At 35.5% G+C, this 23,006-nt stretch overlaps 1 protein-coding gene across 1 annotated transcript in view; it reads left to right on the top strand.

Moving 5' to 3' along the window:
- The first annotated feature begins 879 nt into the window (after window positions 1–879).
- The window catches only part of LOC123543748 (nonsense-mediated mRNA decay factor SMG9-like), a 43,328-nt gene continuing 21,201 nt past the window's right edge, over window positions 880–23,006 (top strand). The window contains exons 1-6 of the mRNA XM_053519278.1: window positions 880–1,033; window positions 6,486–6,575; window positions 8,830–9,034; window positions 9,525–9,613; window positions 10,809–10,921; window positions 16,260–16,371. Of these exons, the coding sequence (XP_053375253.1) occupies window positions 950–1,033; window positions 6,486–6,575; window positions 8,830–9,034; window positions 9,525–9,613; window positions 10,809–10,921; window positions 16,260–16,371 (693 nt within the window). The 5' untranslated portion in view covers window positions 880–949. The remainder of the gene's footprint in view (window positions 1,034–6,485; window positions 6,576–8,829; window positions 9,035–9,524; window positions 9,614–10,808; window positions 10,922–16,259; window positions 16,372–23,006) is intronic.

The following is a 23,006-nucleotide window of genomic DNA, read 5'->3' as shown; positions in this document are numbered from 1 at the left end:
GGTCCCCTCCCTCTTCCCCCCCCCCCCCACCCCCCCGACACACACTGATGCTCTCATCGATCACCTTGAATCTGTGCAGCGCATGCAGGGCAAGCGTGATTACGGCCGTACTTCCAGTGTAGTCAACATGTTGACCTCCCTAAATTGGCGACGCCTTGCACTCCGTCGCATTGACCAGCGCCTGGTTATGTTCTATAACATCTTGCATAACCAGGTCGCCATCCCACTACCAGACTTCCTAACACCCAAAACTAGATCTTCCAGATCCAGAACCACTCATTCCCAGGCATTCGTTCAAGTACCACCCTCATCTAACTATCACAAATTTTCATTCTTCCCTCGTACAGTACATCATTGGAACGCCTTGCCTTCAGATGTTGTCAACTCGTCTGGGCCAGTGTTCAGTCAGGCTGTAAGCCAGATTGAGCACATCTCACCTTAAATACACCTGTCCTGTTTTTAACCCTTCTTTTTCTTGCTTTTTACCTTTACTTTTACTCTTTTAACATTCTCGCTAGTTGACGCGCAAAGTCTAGGTCCCCAGCAGGGGTTTGACTAAATAGCAGATAGATAGAGAGATAGATAGGGACATACATAGATATCTATTTACGTCCCTGGTTTCAATGCGTTCACCTGAAAAACAGCAAAAGCAAGCACTTGTCTATATGGGTGTGGAATCGGATAACAATGAAAACGTTCCAACAGGGGCAGCCAAGTTTGAAAAAAACGCAGCTTCTCTAAACGCAACCCTGCAGTAACCCGTTAAATATATGTAGATAAACGATTGAATGTATGGACGTAGTAGACAACAATAAAGGAACACATTTTCTTTGTGGCGAACCTGTTCCGGTATTATACCGTGTACAGTACGTACTTTATCCTTGTTTTTTTTTAATGAGAAAAAGCGAGCGAAACCAACCACATGCAACCTCTTTTAATAATTTAAATAATGGCAGATTCCAGTGAGCGAGATAGGGGAAGAGGAGGTCCACGCCGGCGCCGTCCACGAGGAGGCGGACCACCAGTGCGAAAGGTAAATTCTACTGAGTCAAAATGATTACATTCGTACCATAGCCAGTTCGTACCCAAATTTTATGATTTATGTGTGTTTGTATGGAATATAAACTGAAACTTTGGAGCAGATTGAATGCTTCATATGAAGTACCTGAATCTTGAAAAATTATAAGCGAAAGTAGACTGAAAATATAGTCCAACTATAGGTATTTCAGTGACTTTTTAAGATAAAGACTTTTCATTTCAAAAATGATGCAGATGTGTTTGTTTATTATCTTTCATAATAATACAGTATTTTACCATATAAGTTGTTTTACAAAAAATTACAGCACTTTCAACTTTCGCCTCCTATATTTTGTAGGTCATTATTTTTCATAAAAAATGGTGTAACTGTTACGCGCATATAGCCAGTCTGCGCATTTGGTAAATCGCGCAGCGCAAATAACCAATTTGTTATTTGCGCAACAATTTGTAAATCGGGCAACCTTATTTACACTTGTTATATGCGCAGGGTAACTGTCTTGGACGTTTGGTAAATGAGTCTGCGCTTTTAACATACGGATGATATCTCCCGATAAAATTGAATAGTAAGAGGGCTAGACTTGTTGGCCTACATAAAATTGTTTAATTTTAAAACTGACGGTGATCAGGCACGTGTAAAGGTGTGAATTGACTTGGTCCCTGGGCTTAATTTGTAAAGAACAAGAAATACATAGATCTACTTTTTTTAAATAAATCAGCTTATTTATGCGGTTATTTCAATATTTCAATGAGATGTTTCATGTCCCTGGAAGCTTTTGGACTATAAATTTCTGTTGAAGACGGTATTAAGAGTCATTTGTCATAGGTGCTAGAAAACTTTAAAATAACACCAAATATCCAAAGTATATTTTATAACAAAAGTTTTTTGTTTTTTTAATTAACGCCATAGCCTGTGCGGAATGTCGATCCAGCGCTAATAGCAAATCTTGAAATGACACCGATATTTCAGATATATATCATTTCTTACAGATCAGATCGTATTGATTTTTTTTAATGTTTTATAGTTCAAAAGAGTAATTTTCGCCAGAACGTGAACGCATTTTTGTTGCTGCGCAAGATGTGCGTCCTGCGCTAATAGAAAAGCTGGAAATTACTCTGATAACTTGAATATCTGCCATAAACCATGTTAACTTTCACATTGTTTAACAATTACAAACTAAAATTGTAAATCTTGGTTTTAAAATTATGTGTCATAAATTTGTTTCAACATCAGTAAATTCATAGCAGTCGGTCACCAGGTTTCAATATCTACAATATGATACAACATGCAATAAAACTCAAACATGTGTGAAGGTGTGATTTCCTTCGGATAGCACACATTGTCCTCTTTCTTTTTTATATCTAAAGTATTTTTACTTCATTCGATCACACACAGTCATTTTATACTGGATATTTAACATAAAGAAGACGTACTTAAAAGATTGAATTGCAACACACTTAGCACATTTCACCATATCGCTATTATTACATTGAAAAAGCACAATTCTTTTACCAACGTGAGCATATCTCTTGACATGGCTAAGATTAAAAATAAAATAAAAAATAAGCAGAATTTAAAAAATGATTCTTACAGATCTTTCATACTTATATCCTCTTTTAATGTTTTATAGCGAGATAGATAGAATAACTAGTAATTTTTGTCAAAATGTGAACGAAATTTTACATTTTGTAGCTGCGCAAGATGTGTGTCCTGCGCTAATAGAAAATCTGAAAATTACTCCAATAACTTGAATATCTTTTATAAATCATGTTACCTTTTACTGTGTTTTCCGATTACAATCTAAAATTTAGGCTTTGCAAATCTGAATATAATGTTTAATTGTTACATCTGTAGCCTGCGCAGGATGTTGTTCCTGCGCTAATAGCAAATCCTGAACTGACGCCGATATTTCAAACATATTTCAATTGCAAAAGATACTTTTATGTAACTTCTTAAAAAATGTTTTCAGAGTAGAAAATAATTAGAAAGAAAAGTGATTTTCGTCACGAGAACGAAATATTACATTTGTTATCTGCGCAAGATGTGTGTCCTGCGCTACCGTACATAACCGCTTATAAGACACATTTTAGTAGTCATACTTCCAGTCCAAAGAGTGGGACGCGTCTTATAATCGCGTTCTACAAGAAAATAAAAAGAAAATCTTAAAAAATCTTCAAATTACAGCTCAGTACATCTTTATTTCTGTCACTGCAAACCGCTACTTTCGTTTCTCGGCAGGCATTTGTATAGCGGTGATATTGGCTTATCTGGAGAAGAAAAAGTGAGGAACGCAAGGTATTTCCATATAAATTTTTTGTATAGATTTTATTTTTAGTTTTTAGGTAATAAATTGCCAAAACTACGCAGCACAGTGTAACAAAATAAAAACAAATAAAAAAAAAAAGATAATAAATTCAAGGTCAGCCTAGGACAAATTAAAGACGGAAATTATGTTCGGAGGATTTTGATGTTCAAGAATGTTTCTGTTATGTAAATAAAATATCTGAATTTAAAACAAAATTGACTTCCCACCACATAACTTTCAAGAAACTTTTGCAACAATAATGACGGTTTTAATGAAAACTAAAAATATATCATGATAACAGATAAATTTTCCATGAATGCAAGATAAATATAAAAATATCATAAAAATATTTTTAGTTAGTGCTTTAAACTGCCACAGCAATACGTATGTTTTCATGATATCAACTAACTTTTTATGAAATTATAAAAAAAAATGATCATGATCAATGATCTTTTTTTTTTTGCGTCGTTATTTACTTTACCTCATTATGAAACTTTCATAATTGATTGTACCTGTTCAATTTAAAATGATTTCACATGAATGTTATTTCTATACTGTAATCTTAATGAATGAAAGCTGATAGAAATTGTATATCCATCACGCATTTATATCCGTTCGATTGGCCCCCAATTAAGGAGTGTTAAAACAACACAGACATATACAACACTGATAAGGCTATAAATGCGGTTTTGTTTTGAATATAATTATAATGCCATTTTTAGCTCGACTATTCGAAGAATAGGGGAGCTATCCTATTCGCGTCGGCGTGAGCGTCACACAAATGTTAAACTACTACCCCAAATATTTTCAAAGTCCATTGAGATATTGCTTTGATATGTTGCATACTTGTTTACCATCATGACCCCAGTCTGTAGAAAGGAGGAGGCAACTCAAGCATTTTGACTGAATTATGGCCCCTTTTTGACTTAGAATAAATGTTAAAGTTTGCATACCACCCCAAATAATTCCAAAGTCCATTGAGATATTGCTTTGATATTTTGCATACTTGTTTACCATCATGACCCCAGTCTGTAAAAAGGAGGAGGCAACTCTATCAAGCATTTTGACTGAATTATGGCCCCTTTTTGACTTAAAATAAATGTTAAAGTTTGCGTACCACCCAAAATATTTTCAAAGGCCATTGAGATATTGCTTTGATATTTTGCATACTTGTTTACCATCATGACCCCAGTCTGTAAAAAGGAGGAGTCAACTCTTTCAAGCATTTTGACTGAATTATGGCCCCTTTTTTACTTAGAATAAATGTTAAAGTTTGCGTACCACCCAAAATATTTTCAAAGTCCATTGAGATATTGCTTTGATATTTTGCATACTGTCTTGTTTACCATCATAAACCCAGTCTGTAAAAAGGAGGAGGCAACTCTATCAAGCATTTTGACTGAATTATGGCCCCTTTTCGACTTAGAATATGCTTATTGTAATGTTAAAGTTTTACTCATTGTTTATATTATATGTGCCCCCCCCCCCCCCATGAGTGGTGGGGGCATATAGATTTGCTCTGTGCATCCGTCCGTCCATCCGAAGTTCGTGACGCACCTAGCTCAAAAAGTATTTTATATAAATTGATGAAACCTTGCATGAATCTTTATCATGATATGAACTTGCGCACCTTCTATTTTTCGTCTGGCTCCGCCCCCTATTTTTAGAGTTATGGCCCCTGAAATAGTCAAAAATGCACATTTTCACCTTGTGACATGCCTAGCTCAAAAAGTATTTGATATAAATTGATGAAACCTTGCATGAGTCTTTATCATGATATGAACTTATGCACCTTCTATTTTTCACCTGATTCCGCCCCCTATTTTTAGAGTTACAGCCCCTGAAATAGTCAAAAATGCACATTTTCACCTTGTGACACGCCTAGCTCAAAAAGTATTGATGGGGGGGTCCATTTTAAGTGACAAAAAACAGAAATTTTATATAAAAAAGAAGTTTATATCCTTTAATCCCAAGAAAAACTTCATCGCGAATTTCAGTGTTTTATATTTATTGGTCCTTTGGGATCATTCATGAGTCTATTCAATAGATGTGTAATAGAGTTCCACTTAAGCCGGTGCTAGGGGCGTGAAAGGTGTTGCACATTTTATTACTTCTCATGAACAGACTCAATCAAACCAAGTCTTGTATTATTCTTTTTTGGTTGCATATTATGCTTCCAAGGGATCTGTTTACAGATTTTCAGCTCGACTTTTCAAAGAAAATGCTATTGCACTCTCATCTCACCCCAGCGTCGCTGTCGGTTAAAGTTTTTGATAAAGTCAAATATCTCTGTTACTATCAAAGCTGTTGACTTGAAACTTGAAATAGTTATTTACTGTCATAGTCTACACCAGGAGAAACAATCCCCATAACTCTGTTTGAATTTTGACAGAGTTATGCCCTATTTTTAACTTAGAATATTTTGGTTAAAGTTTTATATAACGTACAATATCTCTGTTACTATCAACTTAAGATAACTTGAACTTAAAATTATTATTTACTATCAAAGACTACCCCATAAGTAACAATCCCCATAAATCTGATTAGAATTTTGAAATACTTACGCCCCTTTTACTTGCAAAGCTCTAATTCAGAGCAGGCACTGAGAAAAGTCAAGCGTGCTGTCTTACGGACAGTTCTTGTATTGATGAATTATTAATTGTAATCAGCACTTCGTTTGCCATAATGGAAGTTTTAATCAAATTTATGTTTTTCTCATGATTGAAAGATTAAAATAGTAAACTAGACAACTTAACTTCTCAATATGTTAAGTATTTTAAAGGTCTAATGTTATTTGCTGTGACAGACATATGTTATGACAGTTTACCTTGACATTGACAATGGTTTTTGAATTACAGAACAATGCTTGGTCTTACAGTCTTCAAACTTCAAACAAGATTTTCGCCTGTAATTAGTAGATGAACCATGTTGTTTTTTAGGTCAAAGGTCAAGGTTACAATACTTAGTTGCCCCTGGCAGTGCACCTTAAGGGGCATATGTGTTTTACAAACAGCTCTTGTGTTGTCAGCCAACAGCCATTCAGGCCAGCCATCTGTTAGACACAAATGGTGTATCCTGCAATGACTTTAAAAATACTGGTGAGAGATGATAATATACTTTTATCAACTTACTTGTTCATTTCAGGAGAGAGATTACGATGGTGATACTAGTAGTAGTCAGCCAACATCTAGACCCATTATACTGGCAAAACACCCGGAAAATGAGTCTTCACAGGTACTGCTTCAATCATAGAAATCTTAAGTAAATATACTGCAATATATTGTTTGCTGCAAAGTTCTGAAGCTGTCCCCACTTGAAACAGTGTTCAACATGTAGCTCCAAGTTCTCAAACTGTCCCAACAAGTGTCCCCCAAAACAGCAATTCGCAGCTTCCTGTCCCCCAAAACAATAGCATACTGCTCCCAGTCCTCAAGCTTTTCCAGAGATGATGTTTAGTGTGCATCTCCAAGCCCTGTCCTAGCAACAGTATGCAGCTTCCAGTTCACAGGAAGCTGCTGAAAACAAAAGCATGCAGAGCTCTCCAAGTCTTGAAACTGTCACTAAAACCAATGGAATACAGCTCCTAATATACACACTTTCCCACAGAAACATACAGTATGCAGCTCCCGGTCTTCAAGCTGTACCAGCTACCAAGTAGTTAAGTATGCCGCTCCTTATTCTTAGTCTGTCCCCGCAGAAAGAACAGCGTGCAGATCCCAGTCCGCAAGATGTCTACAAAAACAACATGCAGTTCTGAGTCCTTGAGCTCTTTCCCATAAACAATGTTGAGTTTGCATCACCCAATCCTTAGTCTGTCCTGGAACAACCATACGTAGCTCCCAGTCCTTACGTTGTCTCCAGAAAAAAACAGAATATTGCTCCCAGTCCTCAAGCTGTCTGGCAAAAATACGTATGCGAATTCCAGGCCTCACACTGTCACCACAAAACAGCAGCATACCTTTAAACTGTATCATGCAGCTCAAAGTCCTCACATACCTTCAAAACAGCATACAAGTCCATAGTCCTCAAGCTGTTTATCAAAACAACAGAATGCAGCTCCCAGTTCTTAAACTGTCACCCTAAAACAATAGAATGTAGCTTCCAATTTACAGGCCATACTAAAAGTTCATGGTCCTCAAGCTGACCCCAAAAGAACATCAGGCAACTCCAAATACTTAGCTGTCACCCTTAAACAACATAATCTTTCAGTCTAAAAGCTGTCTCTAAGAAACAATAATTCTGCCATAACTTTGCTCTTAAAGAAATGTTCAAATTAATGTATGATTATAGGGTTGCCACGATACGCCTGAAGCATACCACAATATATGTCAATACATTATTGTCATACTGTGAAATCATTTTTATTCGCATAGGACGAATTTTCGCGTATTTCGCGCTTGGACCGATGTGCGAATTTAAGACCGCGCTATTATTATTTTTTTATTATAGTTTTCCCTTTCTTAAATTGAAAATGCACGAATTTAACCCCGCGCGAAACAGTCCTTCTTCACGTTTGCGCGAAATTTCATGCCAGCGAATTTAAATGATTTCACAGTATTGCAATACGTACCGCAGTATACTGCTTCATCAACTAGTGTTGTGACTTTAGATTCTTTTACTACTGTAAAACCTTTATACACCTCCATACTCTTCAAATAAGTTGTAGAAAGTAAACATAAGCTAAAACAAATATCACTCACAAGGTTTTGAATAGAAATACCGGTATTAGTGTTTCATGACTAGAAATAGATATTAGATTAATTTAGAAAATAATTAACATAAGGAATGTAGATGTGTGCAAGTCAATTACATTCTGGAAGTTATTGCATGTACTATACTGCACTGTTTCAACATGATTAGTTCTTCTTAAAAAGCTTATAATTACTTTCTACAACTTATTTTTAGAGTATGGACATGTGTCAAACTTTCAGTTTCACTCTCGGATGATGCCGGTTGATATGCTTTAAGTTAAATGTCCCGCCGCTGTATTTTACGGTACCATTGCACAACTGACAGATTGCAATACCATTGACAATTTTCTTTGTCTGCAGGTCGTATTTCAACCCGAAATGAGATCTGAGATTTTCTCTCTTTGCCTTTTTGTTCACAAGAGTTTTAAAGCTTCCATGTTGTTAATATTTAATCATTGTCATAGAAAGATGGATTCATGCGGTAATCAAATGCTGTAAGCACCTGCATGACCCGGAACACTTATCTAATCCATTAAATTTATGGAACTAATATTTCGAACAAACCATGAAAAAATTGCATTTCGCGAAACACATTTGATAAAGAAAAAATGGTAGGAAATAACGTAGATAACCGGTATGTTGGTTGCGTATCGCAGTGCAATACAGTTTTGGCAATATACCAGTATACCAGTTTATCGTGACACCCCTATATGATTATATCAAAAGCTTTTTACTTAACAATTTATTTGTACTTCAAGTAAGTTTCTGTTGACCAATTTTAGTTTTGCTTTATTTAGGTATCCTCGTCAGGCCGTGGTTCGACATCAACTTCTCCCACACCATCAAATCGCCAGTCAGAAAAGCCAGTGACGGTACTGAAACCACGAGGCGAAGATCCACGTAGAACCCTATCATCCTCTGTGTCATTACCTAGTATACCTGTAAGTACTGTACAAGGAGAAACTCCACCGCAGCAGACATTCTTACAGAGAACTATTGAAGGTAAATAAACACCAAGTACAAGATCATAGCATCTTACTTTGGTGGTTTATCTTTCCAATTTTGTGTTCAAATAAGAATCTTAAAGTTGATCTTTCAGTAGGTTCTTTATCTAGTCTTGCAGTCTGAAGAACTGACAGATTTTAAGTACAAGATCGTAGCTTCTTATTTTGGTGGTTTAGCTTTTCAGATTTATGTTTAAATAAGGATACGAAAGTTAATCTTTCAGTACGTTGTTTATTTATTTATACGATCTGAAGGACAGACAGATTTCTTGCAAAAGTGATCAAAATTTTGCAGGCAGGTCAGGTTAAAAGTCAGATTAAAACTTGGCAAACTATTAGAAATATACTTCCCTTTTGTTAGATGTTTATTTCGTTGTTTGTATTGTTAAGAGGTAAGCTTGAAGCTCGGATATCCTGTCAGAAAATTGCCATTGTGACCCTGATGTGACATCCGATGTGGCCTCTCATTAATGTTGTTCATGTTTCAGGAACAAGCAGATTATCTGGCCCTACAGAAATGTCCCACTGCACAAAGTTGATAGATGAACACCACCAGTGGTGTGAAACTGCCTTTGATGTAAGTGAACATCATATCTTTACAATTTATTTTGCAATAAACAATCACTCTTAAATTTGAATGCCTTGTGTGGCAATACATTTGGATGATAAATTTATGAAAAATTATTTCCTTTTGTCACAGAAATTATTTAAGAGCTGTCATTTTGCTTTTGTAGATGTGCTACATCTTTTAAATTCTAATTATCAACTAAGTGAAAACAAGAGCGGAACTTAACACTTTAGTCTAGCTATTCTACTCACCCTGGCATCGGCATCGGCGTCACACCTTGGTTGTTTTTGCATGCAAGTACATACAGCTATCATTTAAAGGCATATAGCTTTGAAATTTATTTTTTCTTTTTCTAGGTCAATTACCAACCTCACTGGGTCAAGTTCCATAACTCTGACATGTATTTTGAGCAAATTATGCCCCCTTTTGGACTTAGAAAATTCTGGTTACATACAAGTTACTATCTCCAAAACTAATGCAGATATTGAATTGAAATTTCACATGTGCCTTCGGGGTTATAAAACTAGTTGATAGCAGCAAGTCCCATAACTCTAACCGTCATTTTGGCCAAATTATGCCCCCTTTTGGACTTAGAAAATTCTAGTTAAAGTTTTGCGTGCAAGTACATACAGCTATTACTCAAAGGCATATAGATTTAAAACTTATTTTTTCTTTTTCTAGGTCAATTACCAACCTCACTGGGTGAAGTCCCATAACTCTGACATGTATTTTGGGTAAAGTATGCCCCCTTTTGGACTTAGAAAATTCTGGTTAAGGTTTTACATGCAAGTTACTATCTCCAAAACTAATGCAGATATTGAATTGAAACTTCACATGTGTCTTCGGGGTTATAAAACTAGTTGATAGCAGCAAGTCCCATAACTCTGACCTTCATTTTGGCCAAATTATGCCCCCTTTTGGACTTAGAAAATTCTGGTTAAAGTTTTGCATGATAGCAGCAAGTCCCATAACTCTGATGCATTTTGGTCAAATTATGTCCCCTTTTGAACTTAAAACTTGTTTGATATTTAACATTTTGGGTAATATTTTCCTGCTTCTGGGACAATATTTCAAATAGTCGAGCTTGGCTGTCTTATGGACAGCTCTTGTTTTTTTTTACCATATCTGTTTTTTTTTATACATATGCTATAGTTTAAGAAAGTTGGACATTAAACACACGCTTATTTGTATGCATTATTTTCAGTCATTATTGGAGCAAACAGATTTCTTGGTAGTGGGTGTGATAGGGTTACAAGGTACAGGCAAGTCAACCATTCTGTCACTTCTAGCTGGCAATACAGAAATAGATGCTCACAGGTAAACACTGTTCTTCATCTTAGTGTATAATAAGGTAACAAGGTACAGACAAATCTGCAGGCTTTCCAGCCTGCATACTCCTTAGATGAACCTTTCAAAGTTGTCTAAATGGTTGCACAGAGTCTGCCGGAGCCAAAAATTGTAATATCTGTAAAGAGCATAGATTAAACAGCAGGTCTAATTTTAAAGTAAGTTTGTACAAATGTTCCTTGGATTACTGTCTGCCGAGATAGTAAAAATTATTCTGAGGTGTCAAAAAAAACACCCCTGAATGCCAGAGGACATAGTCACTTCATTATATGTACATGGTGGAAACTTTAAAAAATCTTCTTGTCAAAAACTGTTGGCTCAATTTTGAAATAATCTCACAAAAATGATCCTTGACTTTGTTGAAAAAAATGTGGCAGCTGGAGCTGGGTAAATTTTTTCTTTATGAATTTAGTGGGAATTTTAAAAATCTAATAAGAAACTGCTGGCCATATACTGAAATAAGTTCACAGGAATATTTTGAGTGACCCTTAACCCAGGTTGTTGAGAATACTTCCATTTATCAGAAAGCATGGCTGCCAGTTTCCTGTATGGATACAGTGGAAACTTTAAAATCTTTTTGTCAGAAACTGTTGGCCAAATTTTAGAGTTATTTCACATAAATGTTTTAGTTGACCTGTACAAAGACTTTCAAGTCAATTTGACTTGTCAAAAAATGTGTCTGCCAGAGGGCATGATCACATATTTCCTTTTCTGAATATAGTGGAAGCGTTATTTTGTTAGAACGTGCCTGCCTGATTTCAAAATCATTTACTTGACGCTTTACTAAAGGTTGTTCATATTACTCTGATTTGTAAAAAATGAGACCTTTGGACGAAACTGGCATCTAGTTTAAAAAATATACTTTAGCTTTTATGATCGCCCTTTGGCAGTTGTACATCGTTGGTCCACAATTGCTTATCAAACTTGCACAAAACTTGTATTGTCATAATATTTTAATTCCTTTCGATAACTGGCCAGATCCCGTTATGGGTTCCGGATTTATGGCCCCTTAAAGGCAGGGTTCATACGCGTCAGGGAAAAGTCAGGGAAAAAAATTTTTTTTCAAGGTCAGGGAATTGTCAGGGAATTTTACAAAATGTCAGGGAAATTTTGAAATTTGGAAAATGTCAGGAAAATGTCAGGGAATTTTCTGATCTGGTTAGGCAACAATTTGTAAAGGTTAAGGCAGTTTCTTCAAATATTTCCTTTTTCATGAAAGCTATCACACTTACAACAATTAAAGCATAATTTTAAATTATATGCATATATCTATATTCTACATATTTTTCAAATTCCATATAGAAGAAACTGAAAGGGATTTGCACCCCTTACCTCCTGAGCAAATCTGGTGATGGCTATATCTAATGATTCGATCCCCTTCTCTCCTGTATAGTGTCCATTACACATAGCCATTACTATATATACATACAAGGCTCCAATAACACAAACATATGGTCTTTATTTTACACAGTTTCAATATTTGAAGAAGGATGTTTTTGTGATACTGGTGCCTTGTGCATGTGGCTAGTGCTTGGTGCATGCAGTTCAGCTTTTTAACCTTTCAGGTGTGACTACTAACCACTAACAATGAGCAGGCAGACTAGATTTAATGTTGATTGGTTGAAGGACCCTAGATATTCAGCAGGGGTTGGTAAAGATCCAGACTCTGAAACAAAAGCAAGATGTGTCTTATGTGGTGTGAAGTTTGAACTCGGGAATATGGGAGTAAGGGCTTTGGCTAGCCATGCTGATGGGAAAAAGCATGAGAAAAAAGTGAAAATGATGCAATCTGGAGACAATAATTCTAGTATAACTTCTTTTTTTGTAAAAAGAGAAACGAAGGATGATGAACAGGCTACGTCTGAAAACTCAGAAGCACAGTTTAACTTACAAGATATGATGATACCCCCTCCACCTCCACTAACTAGTACATCAAATGAATCTGTTACAGAAAACACAAAAGAAAACTCTACACTTACAAAATATGTAGTAAATGACATGGTGCTAAAGGCTGAAGTATTGTGGGCTTTAAAAACAGTGGTTAATCACTTTTCATGCAGCTCAAGTGCTAACAATGATGTCCTGTTTCAGGCAATGTTTCCTGACAGTCAAATTGCACAACAGTTTAAATGTGGACCATCTAAGTGTAGCTATTGATCAAGTTTGGACTTTCAGAATATTACAGAGGCGAAATATTGAATCTTGTGAAAGGTAGAAATGGGGTATTTGTTGTTTCATTTGATGAGAGCCTTAACAAAACGATTCAAGAAGAACAAATGGACCTGTTACTAAGATTTTGGGACAGCGAGTTAAATAAAGTTGTGACACGGTACTTTACTTCAGTATTCCTAGGACATACAACAGCTGATGACCTCATGCGCTGTTTCAAACAGGGATTGTCAGAGCTAAACACCTCCAGAATGCTTCAGGTCTCCATGGATGGCCCTACATCAAATTGGAAGTTTTATGACAAACTAGTGGAGGAACGAAGGCAAGTGGACCCAAATATACCAGACTTGTTAAATATAGGATCATGTGGTTTGCATGTTGTTCATGGAGCTTTCAGATACGGAGCAGGAAAGTCTGGCTGGAATCTCGATTGCTTGCTGCGTTCCTTGTACTGGATATTTGCCGATTCACCTGCACGTCGTGAAGATTTCTCGAATGTTAAATCTGGAACTGTTGAAGGAAAAATTATGTTCCCACTGAAGTTCTGTGGCACGAGATGGCTTGAAGATGTGTCCGTCGCAGAAAGAGCAATCTTGATCTGGCCTGATGTTTGTAAATACTTATCTGCTGTACAGAAACGCCCAAAAAGTAAGCAGCCAACATGCCAGTCTTACCGCAACCTTCTAGACTTCAAACAGGATCCACTTGTTGTGGCCAAACTTCACTTTTTCATTTCGATAGCAAAGATGCTAACCGAGTTCCTGAAAGTATTCCAGACAGAAAAACCAATGCTGCCTTTTCTCAGTCAAGAGCTTGAGTCTATTATTAGGAGCCTCCTGTCAAGGTTTGTCAAACCAACTGTTATAAGTTCGGTAACAAGTGCATCAGGGTTGGCTAAGGTAGACGTCAGCAACAAAGACCATCTAGTAGCACCTGATAAAGTTGACATTGGCTTTGCCAGCAAGAAAGTAGTTGATGATGCAAACAAGTCATCTTCTGTCAGCCAGCTACAAAGGTATGAGTTTTATCAAGAATGCATCACATTCTTGTCGAAGATAGTTGAAAAGCTAAATGAAAGAAGCCCGCTGAAATACTCATTAGTTAGAGCTCAGCAAAGTCTTGACCCTAGATTTGTTACTTTACATGCAGAGAAAGCTACAGAGAAGTTCCAGGTATTGCTACAGAAGCTGCTAGATTGTAAGTGGCTAACATCTGACATGTGTGACAATATTCTTCAGCAATTCAAAAGGTGGATACTAGATATGGACAATGCTACAAAGGAGCTCTTCAAAAGCTTCAGCATGAAAAATGAAAGATTAGACAAATTTTATGTCACATATTTTTCCGACAGAGAAGAATATAAAGATCTATTTGAAGTGGTGAAAATGATGTTGATACTATCACATGGTCAGTCGGCTGTTGAAAGGGGCTTTTCAATAAATAAGGACATGCTTACACCTAACCTAGCAAAAGAGAGCTTAGTTTCATACAGAACAGTGTATGATGGGGCAAAAAGAGAAATTGACGAAAAAAACTCACAAGCAGCTGCTGAAACCAAAACTGAAGCAAACAGGTTGGATGTTTCAAAAGTGACTGTGACCAAAAAAATGTTATCTGACTGTAGAGCAGCTAGGTCCAGGTATCAGCAGTATCTTGATGATGCAAAGAAACTTGAAGCTCTGGAAAAGAAAAATGAAAGAAAGACCAAAATTGAAAAAGAGTTGTCCAATCTCAGAAAAAACAAAAGAAAACTTGAGTCATCTATAGTAACTATGCAAAAAGATGCAGATGACATTGCTCTGGAGGCTGAAAAGAAAAGGAAAATTGAATTACTTTCCAAGTCAAATGCTTTCCGGGCAAAGGCAACAGATATGAAAAAGGATCTTACTGAGCTAGATGCCAAGATATCATCACTGCAAGAGAAACTGAACACTTCCTAAATCCTTTGTATTGTTGTCTTCTTCAATGGCAACCTGTGCTTGTAGATATGAAATATTTCAGTGCTTAATAGCTGTTTTATATAGAATCCTTATCCTATAGATTCATTGCCTTTGTTATAGTTCTAGTTAATTCAATCTAACCACGTGTATTATAGCTAGTTGTTTAACCTGTACAACTCTGTTAACATTTTGTGAACATTTAGTGGTTTTTATGCTGTTGTGCTGGATATGGGGCTGATCAGCTTGCTTGTATATAATAGTATGCAATACTGTCACTTAATTATGCAGGGCTTATTTTATGTGCGATATATAAAATTGAACATAATATTATCTACAATACCTTAAAGACATGCTTTTGCTACCAAGGTGTTTTGCATGGTATATATCCTATAGATGTTACTCTTTTTAATTGGTAATCAGAATGACAATTCCATTTTAATGTAATTTAGTAAAGCTATGTTCAGAAAAACAGTTCGATTTGGCTAATATGTTCAGGTTTCCAAAAGTAATTGCTTTATTGTCTATTGGTCATAACATAAAAACATTTGTTTGTTTGAAACAGTGTATTTGATTACTTTTTAATGCATGATAATTCATGTCATTTTGCTTGCCAATGTGTTTTGTATAATCACCAGCTCCATATCCAGTTGATTTGGAATAAACAAACAAAATATTAAACAATGTAAATGTTTGTCAAAAAAGGAGGTAAGGGTTGGCTGTAGGGGTGGTGGAGGCCAACATTCTATTTTTCATTTATAATTGAACCACTAAATGTGCACATTTTAGGATAACAAAAGTCATACTAGGTGACTTGGTTTGTATCGTACCGAACCAAAAAGTCAGGGAAAAATGCTTTCATGTCAGGGAAAAGTCAGGGAAATGTCAGGGAATTTTGTCTGAAAGAATGTGTATGAACCATGAAAGGGCCAAAATTTGCTATTTTTGGCTTGTGAACATGATAGAGACCACATTTTGCAATCACTTTACCAAACTTGCAAACAGCTTGTATGGGCATAATATCTTGGTTCCTTTCGAAAACTGGCCGGATCCCATCATGGGTTCCAGAGTTATGGCCTCTAACAGGGAAAAAATATGCTATTGTTTTAGCAGGTGAGCAAAATAGGGTCATCATAACCCTCATGTTGTGTATCCCATTTGGTGGAGCTACAAGTTCACTGAATATTCTTGTTTTATTGCAGGAATTATGTGTTCCCTCCACAGTCTAGAGCTATCAGAGAAGAGTGCGGTCACATGACTAATGGTATAGACATCTTTGTTACATCACAGAGGGTTATCTTCCTTGATTGTCAGGTAAAATAACTTACAATTTTTTTGGTCAAGTTTTTGTAATATGAAAGATATTGCAAAAAAATTCATGTGAGCGTAAGAAGTTTTGTTATGGTACATGTATATTAAGTGTATAAACTAAGGATGGCAACGAATAGCATTTTTGGTATAAGAATATTCGGTCAACCTTCCGAATGTATATTTGAATATTCGGTCATTTACTGATCAACAAATCAACTCAAAATCCTACGTGTTTATCATACTCCAATCAGCGACATGCATTTAATCTACTTTCATTTACACCGGAAATAATTCAGACATTGACAAATTAAAACTGACAAATCGTTCTCTCGCTTGTTCATCATTTGGGTTATTTGCCTTCATGTACATATGATTTATATAGGATTTATTACTTAGAGGGATATAGCCTTCACGTAAGTGAGGTCTCTCCACACATATGACACGTAACCGACTTCTCAATGGATGATTGCGTGAACAATCTCGATACGCTAATATACAAAATGACACGTCTGACAAAGACAGAAGCCATTTCCGCGCGAATTTATAACGAAAGCAGGGTTCAAATTTAGACACGCATACTGGCTAAAAGCCAGTGGAAATTTAGAATAGCTAGTGGCCTGAAAAAGCACTCGCTTATTTTAGCGAGTCAGTGAAATGCCAGGCAAATGTAATATTCCTAAAGAAAAATATGACTGTACAATAATTAAAGTTCCAAATATAGTTCCATTTGAATCTGATCCAATCACAGTCATAAAAAAAGTTCAAATAGGTGTATGACATAACTGTTTCCAGTGTAAATCATTTCGGAATACGCGGACAGATACGTTGAGTGGTAAATGACGTTTTTCAGGTATTGAGTACTCTGATTGGTTCTTAAAATTTAGTAATTATAATTAGCCTATTGGAATCTCAAAATGTGAAAAAAAGAAATGTCGGTGAAAATTACCAACTTTTTGAAATGGACGATATTGGCAGCTGACAAAACCGACGAGGCCAGTGTGCCAAAACACATGATGATTCGGAGGAAAAGCCAGTAACCACCAGTGTCAAAACAGTAAAAAAATGGCAGAGAGAAATTAATGTCTACTTTGAAATGGTTCTCAGCAATCAAACAACAGCACTTTATAGAAATCAATCAAAAGAATTATGAGAAATTAGAGTTGAAATTTTCTTAAAGTAACTTTAAAAACAAAATTTGAAAACTTTTTGTAGAGGTCCACTAGGCAATGCTACATGTCAAATATCTAAGCTTTAGGCCTTCTGGTTTCTTTTTAGAAAATTTTGAAGATTTTTCTATGTACAATCAAGTAGCCTCATGGGGCGGGGTCAATTTGAATCCAGGGGTCATGCTTTGAATAAATTTTGTAAAAGTCTACTAGGCAATGCTACATGTCAAATATCTAAGATCTAGGCCTTCTGGTTTATTTTCAGAATTTTTTTAAAGATTTTCCTATGTAAAATCAAGTGACCCCTGGGGCGGGGTCAATTTTGACCCAGGGGGTCATGATATGAACAAATTTTGTAGAGGTCCACTAGGTAATGCTACATGTGAAATATCTAAGCTCTAGGCCTTCTGGTTTATTTTTAGAAAATTTTTGAAGATTTTCCTATGTAAAATCAAGTGAACCCTAGGGTGGGGTCAGTTTGACCTCCGGGTCATAATTTGAACAACTTTAGTAGAGGTCCACTAGGCAATGCTACACGTCAAATATCTAAGCTCTAGGGCTTCTGGTTTTTGAGAAGAAGATTTTTTAATATTTTCCTATGTAAAATCAAGTGACCCCTGGGGCGGGGTCAATTTTGACCCCGGGGTCATGATTTGAACAATTTTAGTAGAGGTCCACTAGGCAATGCTACATGTCAAATATCTAAGCTCTAGGGCTTCTGGTTTTTGAGAAGAAGATTTTTTAAGATTTTCTTATGTAAAATCAAGTGACCCCTGAGGCGGGGTCAATTTTGACCCCGGGGTCATGATTTGAACAAAATTGGTAGAGGTCCACTAGGCAATGCTTCACACCAAATATCTAAGCTCTAGGGCTTCTGGTTTTTGAGAAGAAGATTTTTAAAGTTTTTCCTTTCGGTTGCCATGGCAACCAGAGTTCTGCACAAATGTTCACCTCATCGAAAGGATGTGCAGAGCGCATGTTTCGGATGGGTCACTTTAAGGTCAAGATCACGCTTAGGGGTCAAAGGTCATATGACTTTTTTGTGTGTGTATATTGCTCTGCATTTGCGTTGCATTGCAGTGCTCTTGTTTTTATTTGGCAGATCCTTCTTTTGTTCACTTACAATTATTTTTTTTAATTACTTCCCTTTTATGTTACTATAGATAGCTTATTTAGTAACTTTTTCATTATTGGCCGTAGAGAAAAACCGAGACCACTTGTCTGTGGTACAACATGGATGGTACCTCAAATTTTTCGGCGAACGCCGTCTAAATTTGTTTTCGTTACCTATGCCACGTGACTTCAGTTTGCAAATCAAACTACTTGATAACGCATTATAGATAATTTATCAAAATGGAAGATTTATGCAACACTCTGCCTGATTGGACGAGAGTGTCAATTTCTTTCACTCTGTTGATTGTGCTACGCTGAGTGAAATGTAGACAAAGCGTTTATCCTAAACGACGCTGTTCACAGTTTTAAAGCTTATTATTGTAGCTGGCCAACACTCAACAAGTTTGAATCTTTGCTAAATTGTAAAAATAGAAAAACAGTTATAAATGTTGCAAAATATGTTTATTATGCAAATCTCCAGAGAATCGAACTATAGTAGTCTGCTGGTTAATATATAATTATATATATGATATTACCACTAATAGGGATGTTATAATATATTGCTCCTGGAAACATCATTTTCTTGCTTCTACATATTTGATTTTGTTTTGTAATGTATATTTGTAAATGTTAGTTGTCAATTGCTATAAACATTGGTGTGTTTAATGCAATAAAAGATTTTGTATTATTGTATTGTATATATTTAGCAAGAATATTGATATATCTCAAAATGATAAGTAAGTTTAATAAATATGATGAAAACCTGTTCAAATACCACCAAATATCAAATTAAAGAAAGAGCTGAATACGGTCTGCGTATCACATGAATAAGGGTGTGATAAGAGTCTTTTATGTAGAGAAGTGCCTTTTAAAAGATTTTCCTTGTTACAATTGTCGTCTGTATATGAAAAGATTTCTTGCTTTTGTGACTTATTCAGCTGCATATTAAAATGAATACTTGTTTGCTTTGATATATTTGTTATAAATTATTTAACTGATTTATTATATATGAATATTTTTCTTTAGTACAGTATGCAAATATTGAACTCAGTTGAAATCTATTTCATTGTATATATGCTATATAATGACTGAATGTCATTACACTGAAATGAAGGTACGCTGCATACAGTTTATATATGTGATATGACTTCGGTCAAATTTTACTTATGAAACAGAAATACTGAAATAATTACAATTGTATGTTTTGCTTGACCTTCACATTTTTATAGGTGTGACGTCATTGTCCAAAGATTCATGAATAGCGAATATGCATTTGTTAAAGCGGGATCAGTTGGCCTATTTTAGAAATAAATAAAAATAATATATAAAAAACTCCTGAAAAAAGAATGTATTCTAATCAAACTTGATTTGTAGCATCTTGATTAGGCCCGCAGCCAACTTTGTTCAGCTGGGACATTTGACCCCTTTTAAGGGCTGCTAGAGCTAAAACTAGAAATGCCTTTATACAGCGTCTCATGAACAGCTTGGTGGATCTTTGTCATACTTTGTCTGGAGCATCATTATAAGGTCCTCTTCCAAATTTATTTATATAGGAACTTGGGCCCTATTAGGGACCGCTATAGCTAAAAGTAGATACGCCTTTCTTCGCATTAACCACTAAAATGTAATGGATTTTTATCAAACTCGATGTGTAACAATATCTTAAGGTCTCCTGCTATTTTGTTACAAATGGGGATAGGGACTAATTTTAAATTAGCTAAAAATATAAACACGTTTAATGACCTCTTCTCATGAACGCTTCATGAATCTTCATCAAACTAGTGCTGTAATTATTCGTCTAAGGATAAACGAAACAAAATTGTAACCCTACGAAACCTTTGCGAAAAATTAAAAAGAAAACCATTTAAATTGTTAATGTGCGGTGTTTAGTTTTGCAATTTGAAAAATGTTAGATGAAAGATGAATGTTAGATGTAAAATTCATAGACTTCTTTCCTTATTACAATTCGCCGACCATCATTTTTAAAGATATTTCTTGTTAAGTATATTTTGACATATCTGTACCTTTAAGAAAATTTCAACTATATTTTCTCATGATTCTTTTGATTGATCTTGATTATGATTTTTTGACCTTCTTGTCCTTAAGTGCAATAATAACAGGTGAGCGATATAGGGTCATTATGGCCCTCTTGTTTAGTAAACAACTTGTCACTTGTACATGTCACTTGCTATGGAGTTTCTGATTCAGAAATACTGGATAAACAATAACTTCCCTTACTTGTCACATTTATTTGATTTTTTCACGCCTGTGGATTTGATTAGCTCGTACATGTATTTCAAAAAATGATCCAGTTACGATTGCCCAAAGTTCAGCAAGGTGGTTCAGCTCAGCCAATTCTGTAGGAAATCTGTCCGTTCAATAATATAATCATGTGCACATATTAAATAATTCAGTGTTTTCAGACCTGGGATTTTTCAGGACTGGTCCTGATTTCAGGCTTTTAGTTGCCAGAATTTTCCTATAGAACTTTATTGAAAATGGGATTTCAGGCTTGAGTATGTAGATTTTCAGGATTTTGATTTTTTGAGAATGTAGATTTTCAGGATTTTGATTTCTGACTTTTAGCTTCAAAAAGATACCAAAAACATTAAAATTGATTTTAATATAGATTGTCGCAACTTTATTTAAGAATAACAGGTGGTCCAACTAACGCACATATTGTGCTGTTGTAAGCCATATTTCAATCAGTGTAAAAAGCCGATAGTTTTAACAAGTGCAGGCTTAATCATAATGATGTTATTTCTTGATTTTATTTTAAATTACTTCAAAATTTATTTCAAATACGGCTGTTTTCAATAAATGAATTACCCAGAACTTGATTCCTCGCATGGTCTGACCTGTCATACAAAATATTGTCAAAAGATCGCTAATATTATCTCAGGGGTCTCGCAAGGGAGCGACTTGAGTGAAGAAGTCACTTTGACGTTTCTATGCCCAAACTTAACCGGCAGAATTTTCAACCATGGCAGCAACAAAGCGAATACATGACGTCGTGTCTGTTTGTGCCTGAAGCATTGACTGTCAAAAAAAAATCTGATGTCGTCTGCAGTGTTTAACAATAAGCGTGTAATAAAAAGAATGTGACTAAACTCATTGTTTATGGTGTGTGTACATGAAACACAGTTATCTTATGAATTAAAGAAATTGCGACTATTTGTTTAATGCACATGTGTTCAGTCGCTATTGTGCGACTTTTGACTGTTAAATGGATTAAAGAAACTGCGACAGCGGCAATCAAATGCTAATTTGAATGTACGTTAATTTGTTGATTAAAAAATTACAATTAGCGGTTGTCAACAGGGATTAAAGGCACAAATTCATCGTATTGTGTCTAGCGATAATTTCAACAAATGATTTAAGTAAGTATGTTATTCCTAAACAATACTTGTTTTTCACTGGGATTTTTCGGCGTGTAAACAAATGTTATCAAAGATTGACCAATTAGCGGCCGGATTTAGTGTTGTTTCATGCCTTACACATACTCTCACTTTTCATTTAGAGCTCGACCTGTAAACAGATGTTGAAAGCCGGGTTTTAGTGCAGCTAGTGTTAGATACAATTTCTTTATTATTTTATTAACTACAGGTTATGTACCCTGGTCATTGAGCTACATATTGAAGTACATATGCAAGTCCATACTTGCTTTTGGCAAAGATTTATCATATTAAGCATAAGCCCTTTTTGTGAGAAACCTTCAAAATTGTATTTCCCTCAAGTTATTGGAGACTGTTGCTAAAAATAGATTGTGCTAGATCAGCAGTTTATTCATATTTTTGCATATCTTCTACAAAACATCAAAATCTGTCTTTGACAACCAATCAAAGCAATGTCCCTGGGAAATATTTACATAGTGTTGTAAAGTCAGATTTTGTTACGTTGTATTACATAATGAACAATGTTCTTATTAAATAATTAATAATTTATAACTTTAACATGACATCACCATACATCAGGGGTTCTAACTGACCAATCAGAGAGCTGCATTTTCAAGTACCTGCCAGCTTCCACTTGGGTATAACGAAGTATATTTACTATGAACATATAATGAGTTTAGAAATAAATATACACTATTTTAGAAATCAAATTAAGATTTTTCACAGCACATGTTTCAGATGATGCTACAAACAACAAACATTTGAAGTTTCATCGAAATATTATATGGATTTAATACTTCTAATATTATTTTAAATTTTGAAATTTTACACAGGGAATCTATGATAAAGCAGGCCCATGTCCAGGATTTTTTTGCTGGGGGGGTGGGGGGCCCAACCTGTGGTGGGTTCGGGAGGGTGTCGAAAAATTTTTAATATGGCACATGAAAAGTTGCATTTACCTGCT

The sequence above is a fragment of the Mercenaria mercenaria genome, chromosome 12 (assembly GCF_021730395.1).
Source record: "Mercenaria mercenaria strain notata chromosome 12, MADL_Memer_1, whole genome shotgun sequence".
NCBI classification, from domain to species: Eukaryota; Metazoa; Mollusca; class Bivalvia; order Venerida; family Veneridae; genus Mercenaria; species Mercenaria mercenaria.
The sequence above is the reverse complement of the archived record's forward strand: the minus strand, read 5'-3'. Positions and strand labels throughout refer to the sequence as shown.